General features: G+C 45.9%; 1 protein-coding gene across 1 annotated transcript in view; it reads right to left on the reverse strand.

The window, feature by feature from the left end:
* Positions 1-1,603: 1,603 nt before the first annotated feature.
* Tmem50b (transmembrane protein 50B) overlaps positions 1,604-12,555 on the reverse strand; it is a 27,497-nt gene continuing 16,545 nt past the window's right edge. The window contains exons 3-7 of the mRNA XM_021184742.2: positions 11,687-11,799; positions 9,187-9,254; positions 7,988-8,080; positions 5,245-5,302; positions 1,604-3,283 (exon numbers count right to left, since the gene is read on the reverse strand). Coding sequence (XP_021040401.1) covers positions 3,238-3,283; positions 5,245-5,302; positions 7,988-8,080; positions 9,187-9,254; positions 11,687-11,799 — 378 coding nt within the window. The 3' untranslated portion in view covers positions 1,604-3,237. The remainder of the gene's footprint in view (positions 3,284-5,244; positions 5,303-7,987; positions 8,081-9,186; positions 9,255-11,686; positions 11,800-12,555) is intronic.

Genomic DNA, 12,555 nt, shown 5'->3' on the forward strand with positions numbered 1-12,555 from the left:
GAAGACCTGAATTTGAGCCCTAGGTCACATATGGTGGACAGAACTTACCCAGACACATACAAATAATACTAAAAGAAGCTCAAACCTTCACTATTTTTGTCTGTTTGTTTGTTTGTTTTTGCTTTTCAAGACAGGGTTTCTCTGTGTAGCTCTGGCTGTCCTGGAACTGGTTCTATACAACAGACTGGCCTTGAACTCACAGAGAACCACGTGCCCCTGCCTCCAAGTACTGGGATTAAAGGTGTCCACCACCACCACCGCCTAACAAACCTTCACGATTTTGATCAGAGGCGTACTCAAGAGTACCCAGGACAGCACATACAAGACTTGGGATAAACCTGTGAGGCTGGCAGAAACTGTTTCCTATGACATGTTTACATCTAAAATGATGAATATAAACGCTGTGCTGGAGAGACGGCTCAGCAGTTAAGAGCACTGGCTGCTCTTGCTGAGAGCTCAGGTTTGGTTCACAGAGCACACACGGCAGCTCACAGTCATCTGTAACTCCAGTTCCAGGGAATCTGACACTGTCTTCTGGCCTCTCCTTGCACTGGGTACATGTGTGGTTCCTATACATACATGCAGAAAAGATATTTATACACATAAAATATATGTTACATGATCCTGAATTGACTGGAAATGCAGAGAACATGAATTCAACCTGTCCATGGCAAACACTCTTGAGTTTCCTACTTAAGAGGCCAAGCTATGTGCTTAGATATCATCAGCTTTTCAGCCTTGAAGAATTTAGTTTATGCATATCCGCTTCTTAAAGAGGAAAAACAAATCTTTTTTTTTTTTTTAAGATTTATTTATTATATGTAAGTACACTGTAGCTGTCTTCAGACACTCCAGAAGAGGGTGCCAGATCTCGTTGCGGATGGTTGTGAGCCACCATGTGGTTGCTGGGATTTGAACTCTGGACCTTCGGAAGAGCAGTCGGGTGCTCTTATCCACTGAGCCATCTCACCAGCCCGGAAAAACAAATCTTATGATGGAAAAATCTTCTCATGTCTTCCTCAGCGGCAAGAGAAAAGTTCACGCGGCAAGGGGGCCCGAAGAACAGAGCCTGCCAGGCAAGTGTTCGTAGCCGAATTTCATCTACAGAACCCAAGTAAAACTCCAGGCACGATGGCACATGCCTGCACTCACAGTGCTAGCGAGGCAGAGACGGCGGGGTTCCTGCAGATGAACAGCTTGTCTAACTTGTGAATCCCCAGGTCCCAGTGAGGAACTGCTTCAAAAGACAAGGTAGACAGTTCTGAGGTATATCTGAGGCTGACCTCTGGCCTCCACAAACACACACACACACCTGCACACGTTTGTGCACCCACACATCACACACACAGTAACACGGGTTATGAGAGATGCCCATGTCTATAATCCCTGCACTTGGGAACCAGAGGCAGTCAGATCAAGGTCAACCTGGTCTACAACCTCAGGGTAGCCAGGGCTACATAGTGAGACCCTGTCTCAAAACAACAACAAAAGTAACAGTGAGGACCTGAGAATGGCCTCGAGAACGCTCTGACAAAATGGCCCACATAGAATGGCTAGAGAACACTGATAATGGCCCCCATAAAAAAAAGATGCAGATTCCATGTCGAGCTTGAGCAACAGTGAGACCTTTATTAAGAGAACCGTGTGCATTTTATATGATTACCAAGAATTCTACTGACTCATAAGATCTATAAGAGGATACAAACTTCATCTCTCATTTAATGAAACAACAGAGGAAATCAACGGATTTGCTCACAATTAAAACAAAATTCATGAATAGAGAAGCCACTGCCATTTTCAGTCGGTCGTCAGGACTGCCCTTCATAGACCTCTGTATTAGCACGATGTGTACAGTGTGTCCTCTCCTTGTTTCTCGGACAGTGGAGGACGCAGAGCAGGGTTGTACGGGTCGCTGCCCCCAGCACACCTAACTGTGCAGCGAGTGTGAGAGGGAGTATTTATTGCATCAGTTCTAAGAATGGAAACATATGGCTAGCTTTCTAGTTCACTGGAAGCTAGACAAAGCTGACATTTTGAGGGACTGATGGGAGAGTAATGAAGCAAGATGGATCAGGATGAAGCGCAGCGATCGGCAGCCGCTTCACGCACTGTGCTTGGAGGGGCCTCTCAGAGAGGCTGCTAAGTAAAGTAAGGCTTGCATGGGAGGTGCACTACAACCATCCTTACTACTGTTTTACAGCAAAATGTCTTATAAAAATCCTCTGGGGTTAAAAGTGCAACACAAAATCTTGACTCAAGGGAAAGGCCCACAGAAATATACGTGGGGCAAGCGCAGCACTCAAACATGGGATGGAGGGTCTGGTGTGGAGTGCGAACTTTCAGTACAGGATACTTGTACTCTGCAGCAGCTGGCCGCCCAGAGCCTGAGAGCTACACAGAAGGAGTCAGAACAAAGTGAATGAAGCAGCTGACCTTTCGTAGGTCACAGCGCCCTTCGGGAAGAGGTCGTTAGCTAGTTATTCCACTTGGCCATGCATCTAAACTGCGGCTGCTGCAGGGTCCCTTGCTGTGTGGTAATGCGGGACAGAGGCAGGCCGCCCACAACAACCCGGGCATCAAAGCTGCTCGGTGAGACGGAAAGCACAGGGCTCGGCTGCCTGCCGTCTGATTTACAAAATGGAGTTTATCTCTGTGTTATCCCTTCTCAAACAAAAGTCAAGTTAGAGGAATTCTTTGCAAAGAGGGCTTTCAAACTAGTCCTTTGGGCATTTAAAAAAATCTTCATATAAAAAGTCCAGCTCTTTAATACATATGCACAAACATTTTTTTCCTTAAAAAAAAAATCTCATTCCTAAGTCAAAATAAATTACACCTGGCAGAAATGCCTTTGTTAATAGCTCAGGGCCTCTAGGGACACGGAGCTGTGTATTTTGCACATTTTCAAACATCAGAGATACCAAGACAGAGTGTTTATCTCTAAACACCAAGACAGTATAACCCCGGCTCGGGAGCCATACCAATCTTAGTCTTGGGAATAAAAACCTGACATTCAGCATCATGTATATGTAGTGATGTATTATCAACATATTAACTTGTCTAGTTGATGAAAAACCAAGACAGACATTTTGCAAAAGCAATTCCAAACTCAGGACACAAAACTATGAAGAAACGAAGCCCTGAGCACACAACGCTCCATTTGGCAATCTGTAACGTCATATACTAGAGATAACGGAGCTCGCCATGGAATTCAAGAGGAAGGGGCGGTGTGCGGTGATCTCAGGCCCAGAGCTCTTCAGTTCTTCCAAATTTGTAGATCAGAGTGCTGGAAAGGGATGGGTAAAGCTGTGAGAGACACGAACAAGCAGCACGGAGCTCTCCCCCTAGCTCACCCCAGAGCTCACCCCCTTCGCGGCTCGAAGACCTAAAACCAGGGCAAGCTCAGAGGTGCTGCTGAGGCATTGCTCCTTCTGGAAAGCAGACGCAACTCATTTCTGCGTGAAGAACACCCGTGTAACACTGAGACAGCCACTGCCTAGGGAAGTGTGGGAGACAGAGGCTGCCTTGCGTGGTTAGTGGGCACAGGCCACTTTACAGCTCTAAGAGCACCTCTGTCTGTGCTATGGTCACAGAAACATCCTCGCACAGACCAGATGTAATTCTCTCTCCTTCAAGTATACTGCAGGCTGAATCCTGGGATGCGCCAGGCCTCCGGCTAAGTGCTGGAATATGGCTGAATCTAAAAGAACAGATATGCTCCTCGTGGAACAGAGCCTACCGAGGGACACAACTGACACAGTCACAGTCCAACCATAGACCATGCTGTGAAGGAGTGGCAGGGGTCGGTCGTAGCATCAGAAGGAGCTGATGCCCACCATCCCAGCACCTGGGAGGTAAGGCAGGCGCAGCAGGAGTTCAGGGCCATCCTCAGCTATAGAGAGCCTGAGGCCAGCCTAGGATACGTGAAACTTGGGCTCAAAAACACTATCAAAACAGAATACCAAAAACTACAACCCCAACAAACTGCACGGAAAGCTGCAAATGGAATAAATAACCCAAACTGAGAAGTAAATGGAAATAGTCAATACATTAATACAGCCCAGGCCTTAGATATGGTTATCAGAAAGGTTATAAACTGTCAGGGGTGCTAAGGAGAGACACAGAAAACACCAAAGACCTGAGCTGAGCTTCTAGGGCAGAAAATCCAGTGTGTGGGGTGAGTGGTCCAGGGGACACCGAGGAAGCTCAGCTCAGGGAGCCTCAGGATGGAATACTGGAAACCACGCACATAGAGAGAAGACAGCGGAAAAGCAAAACACAAGGCCAGGGAAACACAAAGAAACCGCACCACACATTGCCGCATTGCTATGACGGTGGCCAATAGCAAAGGTGTCCAGTGTTGAGCTTCTGTGATTTGGACAGAAAGATAATCCTGTAGTGCACAGCTAACCCTCTCACCCTGGCCTGGACAGATGTCCCTTGGACAAGTACAGCAGGCAGGTTTCCAGTGAGAGGCTCTAACAAGTTTCTTCTATGAAACACTTTTAGTACAATGTTACTTCTATACTTACTTTAAGTTGTTTAGAAAACTCAGTCTCAGCGTGCTGTGTACAGTGTTTCCCCTTTCTTTTTTTGGAGGCAGGTCTCACTGTGTAGCCCTGGCTGTCCTGGAACTAGCTCTGTAGTGCAGGCTGGCCTCCAACTCACAGATTCACGTCTCCTCCTTTCTTTCCTATAAGTGTGCACTGTTTTGTTAAGCAAAACACGGCTGTGGCAGCAACAATCTGGATGCTCCAGCTCTGCATTTACTTGCTGTGTCTTTCAGGAGCTCTGAACTTGTCTACAAATAGAAGAGCATGTGGTACCTCCCTAAGTCGTAACAAACTGGACAGGGACAAGAAGATTGCCCAGATGAAGGAGGTCTTGGCACATTGCAGGGCCCTGGCTAAAAGGTTCCCACTAATGTCCCATGGCCATGGCACTCTTAGGATGCTGTTGACACAGGATTCTGTAAATGTTTTAGTTATAAATGAGAAACGAGGTGCCTTGGAGCTGGAAAGAAGGCCCAGCAGTTGAGAGCACTTGCTGCTCTTATAGATAACCCAATACCACATAGTGGCTCAACCCCCTGCAATTCCAGTTCGTGGGGAGCAGGTACACTCTTCATGCCTCCTGGGTACCATACCAGCATGCACACAGAACACATGCATACATGCAGTCACTCATGCATACACATAAAATTAGTCTCTTTAAAAATGTAAAATGAAAGGAAATTAGACAACTTACCTAAAAAATATAAGAGCATTTTGAAAGAACACAGCTAGTCCAGGGTAAACATCGATGTCTGCACACAGAGAGGGAAACGAATTAGAGGAGGGGGGCGGCAGAGGAGGGAGGTGAGGAGGTAGGGGGCAGTGGAGGAGGGGAGCGGTACAGCCTGTGCAGTTCAGAGCAACATAGGCTCTGTGTGTCAGAACACAGGACATTTACGTCAACTCAAAGATGTCTACAATGAAACAAATAATTTCATTCCCTAAAACAAAAGGTTACTTTTTTTTTAAAAGATTTATTTATTATATGTAAATACACTGTAGCTGTCTTCAGACACACCAGAAGTGGGAGTCAGATCTCATTACGGATGATTGTGAGCCACCATGTGGTTGCTGGGATTTGAACTCAGGACCTTTGGAAGAGCAGTCGGGTGCTCTTACCTGCTGAGCCATCTCACCAGCCCCTTGTTTTTTGTTGTTGTTGTTGTTGTTTTGTTTTGTTTTTAAAGATTTATTTATTTATTATATGTAAGTACACTGTAGCTGTCTTCAGACACTCCAGAAGAGGGCGTCAGATCTTGTTACAGATGGTTGTGAGCCACCATGTGGTTGCTGGGATTTGAACTCCGGACCTTCGGAAGAGCAGTCGGGTGCTCTTACCCACTGAGCCATCTCACCAGCCCCAAAAGGTTACTTTTACACTAAATAAATGCCAGGGAACTCTCTGTCTAGCTCATATGACTCAGGCCACAAAGGCAGCAGGACTGGACACCACAATTCCAGCTATGTAGAGACTCAGCAGCAGGAACACTTCAGCCCAAGAAAGAGTGGAAATAGGGGCCAGCCTGGCAAACAGTGGGCCAGCCTGGCAAACAAACAGTGGGCTAGCCTGTGAAACAGTGGGCTAGCCTGTGAAACAGTGGGCCAGCCTGGGAAACAGTAGGCCAGCCTGGCAAACAGTGGGCCAGCCTGACAAACAGTGGGCCAGCCTGGCAAACAGTGGGCCAGCCTGGCAAACAGTGGGTCATGGTCTCAAAAACAAATAGTGCCAAGAAAACACAACACCTTTCCCTGGAAAGGCCAGCATAGAAATAAAAAGGAGGTTGATTATTTAAATCTGCTGACTCATGTGTGACATCATGCAAACCCCGAGAGACACAAAGGAGCCATCATGCTCTCTTCATGACTGAAGCAATCAGCTAAATATCCCTAGGAAGATGGGAATGTTGTTACACTGTAACTACTGGTGTAAAAGCCACTGTCTATCATAAAGAAACTGGTTTACATTTCAGTCTTCTGAGAGCATAAGAAACAAACAGCGGGTTGGCTGGAGAGCTCCAAGTCTGAGCCAAGTTCTTGGTGATGAATCCTAATTCTGCTACTTACTAAACGCATATCCTTGAGCAGGTTACTAAACCTCAGGGTCTTAACTTTCTCATCTGTAGAATGGGCATTCTATCAGAGGCCACCAAACAGGAGTGGGAATTAAGTGGGCGACTCTGTCTAATGGCTGCAACTGTATTTGACTTGAGAGCAGACACCGACACCTCATTTAAAAATCTTGGGGTCAGAGTTTAGTTTTAGACTTGGGGATACATGCATATGCCAATCTTGGGAGTGGGGCCCAGGTGTGAACATGAAGTTCAGTTATGTTGCGTGTGTACCTTCCCACACAGTTGGAAAGTGATTTTATACACGTTTTTAGTGCACCTGTTTGACTCCACCCATCACATGAGTTCAGGAGGTCAGGGGTTGACTCTGAGACCTGTGGTGTCAGATCAGAACTCAGAATGTTTCCAATTTTGGAGCAATTTGGATCTCAAATCAGATTAGAGATGTTCAATGTATACATAAATGGTAGCTGCTACTATAAGTATTAATAGTTCAAGAAGCACTATGATGAAATCTGAAATATGTCAGAAGTGGCCCCTGAAACGAGAGAAAGCTCACGGGCCAGGCACTGCTGCAGAGATCACATGAGACCAGAGCTGAGAAGCCTTTCGCTGTGCGCTGGGTTTTCTGATTAAGATGGGAACTAAGCAGAGCCCGTTACAAAGGTTCCCGACGCTGCACCGGAACGCTGGCTTAGTCCCAGTTTCTCTACAGCAACTGTCAACGGCTTGTCAGTCTGTCTTTCAGATGAAATGAGAAAAGCTATCACCTAGTGCCATCGTTCTGAGTTCTCAGTCTGGAAACAAGCTGAAAACTAATTGGTATTTTACAGCACCCTAGCTGGCTCGGGCTCAGCAGCCACAGTCAAATACACTTAATTCAAATCCACTCCTGCAATAAAACACTTTGAATACTTAGAATAAATGCAATAAAGAAAGAATGAGCCACATGTCCATTTAGATCTGGTCTCACTGTGCACTAGTAAAGAAAAGCTTGAGTTTCCAGTGTTCTGGGTGTAAGAACTTTGAACTGTGTACACGGGAGTGCACACAGTAGGGATACTCGGATCCCTTTTACTTTCTCACTGTGGCCCCCAGTGAGCGGATTTGTACTTTAAGAACTTAGCTGCCCAAGGGAAGTCATTCAGGAACCCTAGAGATGGCTGGAGGGCCTGGATTGGTTAGAGGCTGTGGTTTTCTATGAACCAACACACTTACTAAGACAGGTTCTATGAATTAGTGTGTCTTTACCCAGAGGGAGAATTTAACCTAATTCGATAATCACATTCATACTAACTCCAAACGAACCAGACAGAAGAAGCCAAACATAAAGTCCGCCTGTAACATAAAGGAGGAATGCACACTTACTTTGAGTAACATATGCACCAAAAAGGATCCACATGGAGGCGATGAGTGACCCGAACATCAGCATGAACCCAATGAAGAGCCAGACCCGAGCACCTGCGGGGGGACAGGGGCTTCCTTACAATCCGAAGCTACACAGAGCTATAATGTCTTACACTCCTGCAGCACTACACAGAGCTATAATGTCTTACACTCCTGCAGCACTACACAGAGCTATAATGTCTTACACTCCTGCAGCTACACAGAGCTATAATGTCTTACACTCCTGCAGCTACACAGAGCTATAATGTCTTACACTCCTGCAGCATTATACAAGCTATAATGTCTTACACTCCTGCAGCATTAGAAGTAGCTGACTTAGTGAATCCTGTATATTCCTGCTACAATTCTTAACTACATGAAGATTTAAAATACACGCACACATTTAAAGTGAGCTCTCGAACTCTCACAGACACAGGCAAACACACACACACACACATGCACACACACACACACACAAACACACACAACCCAAAACAAAAAAGGTAAAAAGGGTTAGACAACTTAGAAAGGAGACTAGTTAGCTATTTACTGCTAGAGAAACTAATTCCTGAACAAGTTAAGAAAATGTCATTGGCAATCACCTCACTAAACTGGCTTATTAAACCATAACTCAAAGGATGGGATAATGGAGCTATCAGACGGCCATCGCTGCCCTTGGGACTCAGGGGCAGGCTTCTGAAGAACACCGAAGGCTTTACACAGCAGCTACTCTACAGACAGGCAGATTGCTCTGCTGCTAAAGGAAGCCAGCCCACAACACTCTTGACAGGTTCAGGGGCAGTGTCTGGGTGGAAACGGGCAGATCCCTGGAGCCTACTGCCAGCCAAACCGATGAACTCCAGAACAACGAGAGACCCTGTCTTTAAAAAATGAAGGTGTAGGGCTGGAGATTAGCAGTTGTAAGCACTTGCTGCTCTTGCAGAGGACCCAGGTTTGGTTCCCAGCACCCTGTGGCAGCTCACAGCTGTTCATACTCAGTTCCAGGCGATCTGACATCTTCTGGCCTCCTTGGCACCACGTAATACACACAGTGCACTTGCATGCATACAAGCAAAGCACTCACACACATGAAATAAACCTAGAGACTCCTGAGGAGGCTCTGCCTTCCGGGGACTTGTCCCTGTTCCGCGAGTGCCCCTGCATCTCCTTCACCCTCTTACCAGTTCGTCCTAGGCAGCCGCTTTCATAGCTGTCACCTCGCACCTGGGCATTGGATACAGCATTTATCCTGCAGACAAGATCAGCCAATGAGCACTCACGTCAGCACAATTACACAGGCATTTGCATATCATTTGAGGGAGAAACAGACTATTTCCTAGGTTGAGCTAAGGAGTTAAGAGAAATTCTAGTGCAGAAATATTATTCCTTTTGTTTTCCACTAAGCACACCCAAAACCAGATGAGACTATGAGACAGGCGCTAATCTTCTTTCCATTCCTCCCCTTTCTTTCTTTTGAGACAGGGTCCTCCTATCCAGCCCTGTTACACAGACTAAGTTGGCTTCCAATTCAGAGACCTACCCACCTGCTCTGCCTCCCAAATGCTGGGACTAAAGGCGTGAGCCACCACAACTAGCTTCTCATTTCTTTACCTATTGTATACATGTACATACAGATGAGTCTGTGTTATTTATCCCATTTTAAAGTTTCCATGATAATAATTAAACAGGTGGGGCTGGAGGCGGCTCAATGGTTAGGAGCTGTCTGCTAAAGAACCCAGAACCCACATGGTAGCTCACAACTATCTGTAACTCCAGTTCCAGAGGGTCCAATGCCCTCTTCTGGCTTCTACAGGTACTGCGCACATTTGGAATGCATACAAGTAGGCCAAAACACCTGTACACATTAAATAAAATAAAAACTATTCAAAAATTGTCAAAATAAATAGACACTGGAGTATAACTTAGTGTCAAAGCACATTCTTAGTATACACAAGGCTGTGGTTGAATTGAAAAAGAACTGGAGAAGGGAGAAAGGGAGAGAGAGGCAGAGGGAGGGAGAGAGGGAGGGAGAGAGGAAGGGGAGCAAGGTGTGCCACTAGAAGGGGTGCTTACTCGTAGTTTGAAGGATAGCAAGCAGTTTTACCTTTCATAATATAAACTTTCTGGTTTACATGGCAAGTTCTAGTAGGGCAACATAGAGAGGCCCTATCTCAAAATAAATGAATCTATAAATAAACACATGAATAAAACAAAACTGCTAGTCCAGGTATAGTGTGACACATCTTTAATCCCAGTCCTTGAGGAGCAGAGACAGGTGGACTCCTGAGTTTGAGGAAAGCTTTGTCTACAGAGGGAGTTCCAGGACAGCCAGGGCTACATAATGAGACACTGTCTCGAAAAATGAAAAGTTGTTTGGGTTTTTTTTTTAATTTTTGTGTGAGTGTGAACATGCATGTGTGTCTCTGTGTGTGCATGTATGTATGTATGTATGTGTATTTGTGTCTTGGACATGTACCACTGAGTGTGCATGTGTGTGTATATGAATGTACATACATTCATGTGCATGTGCATGTGTGTGCATGTGCGTGTGTACATGTACCTTTCTGTTCCTGGGGCAATCAGACAAGAACTTTGTGGAGTTGGCTCTCTCCTTCCACCTTTAAGTAGGTTCTGAGGATCAAACTCAGAGCTCCAGGCTTGTGCAGCAAGCCATCTTGCCATCCTGAGATTCTTTCTCTTATATAACTAAGAATGAGTACAGAATTTAGTCACATCTTTCTAGCAGCTGTAAGAGAATCATGTACGATTTCTCCTTGTATTTCAGAATTTTATTTTTCAGTTCCAAAAGTAGATTTTCCCCATTTATTTGTTTGTTTGTTCGTTTGTTTGTTTGTTTAGTGTGGGTCGGGTTCTGTCTGAATATGTGTACCGCATGTGTGCCTGGTGCTTGTGGAGGCCAGAAGAGGGCATCAGATTCCCTGTAACTGGAATTTCAGCTGTGAGCTGCTTTTTGAGTGCTTAGGAATTGAATCGGGGGTCCCCGGTAAGAGCAGCCAATACCCTGAAGATGGAGCCATCTCTTCCATCCCATGACACTTTTTCTTTCTTGGCAGCACTGACAAACAACAGCAAAAGTCAGCAGGACCCGGGTCCCGCGGGGCACGCCTGCCCTCCAGTGCTCAGCTTTCCCTGGGACACTGGAACTCTTTCCCTAGCGCTCTGACAGAGGATGAGACAGACCATGCAGGGCTGTCGCAGAGGAACTCAGTCCGAGGCTCCATTTCTCTTGATTACACCCATTTACGGTTTGTCAGGTACTCCAATGCACAAAAAAATGTAAACCTTTTGTAGGTGTCTTTTAACTTTTTTTTTTTCACAAACTTTGAGCACATAAAATTTTTATAAAAAAGACTTTTAATAAAAGGGGACTAGCTGGGCGTGGTGGTGCACGCCTTTAATCCCAGCACTCCGGAGGCAGAGGCAGAGTTTGAGGCCAGCCTGGTCTACAGAGTGAGTTCCAGGTCAGCCAGGACTACACAGAGAAACCCTGTCTCGAAAAAAAAAAGGGGGGAGGGATAATCCATCATGTTAAAGAAGAGTCCATCAATAAAGTTTAGAAGTTGGTTTTTAAAACAAACAAACAAACAAACAAAACCACTAGCAGTTGAAGAGGACGATTTTCGAAAAGCAATGCTGACTTGAGAATCACATCACACTTACATGAAGAAGGCCAGCGTGGAAAACACACCGCACGTGTGGAAAGCGTGGTTCAGCTGCTCAGGCTTAGGGTACACCACCGCGGCATCAATCATTATCCACCAGCCTGTAAAAAACTGCAGAGCCCAAGACGGCAGGACATGAGACTCAGTATGCCTCCTCAATGCCTACCGCCCCCTGCGTAAGTGAGACAAGGACTTCTGCTCCTGTGTTTGGATGATTGCCTATAAAAACTCGCACCCTTGGTTTCCCGTTCTGTACAACTGATGATGTAAGTAAGTTGAGTTTACTTGCAGTTGGCTCAGGTCCTCCCTTCGCCATCAGGACCTGAGCGGCAGCCTCCTCACCACCGCTCCCTGCCTCCCCTGTAGCTTCTTCTCTCTGAAGAGCCCCACACTTCTGCCCCACAGAGGATGCTCAGACGCTCAGTCACCAGCAACCAGCCGTCGCAGTCCCCCAACTATAAAGGCCCGTGCTTGGTACAGCTTATGTAATTAATTAAATACCTTGTAGCTGACTGCACAGGAGTATATGAAACATAAGCTTTCGATGTCAACCAGACTGACCATACCTAAACAGACTGGTGCTAAAACCTGTCTCAGAGAAACTAAGGACAGGATGCAAGAACACTTTCCTAAACTGACAGAAATGAGACAATTATATAATTTAATGCTTAGAGAGCTCAAAATTCATTTTAAATATATATGAAGAGCCTCCAACCTCCTTTATTAAGAAAAATGACAAATAAACCTGGAAACTGCTTAATATAAAAGCAGAGTCCCAGCCGGGCGTGGTGGCGCACGCCTTTAATCCCAGCACTCGGGAGGCAGAGGCAGGCGGATTTCTGAGTTCGAGGCCAGCCTGGTCTACAA

This window comes from Mus caroli, chromosome 16 (genome assembly GCF_900094665.2).
Source record: "Mus caroli chromosome 16, CAROLI_EIJ_v1.1, whole genome shotgun sequence".
Classification (NCBI taxonomy): Eukaryota; Metazoa; Chordata; class Mammalia; order Rodentia; family Muridae; genus Mus; species Mus caroli.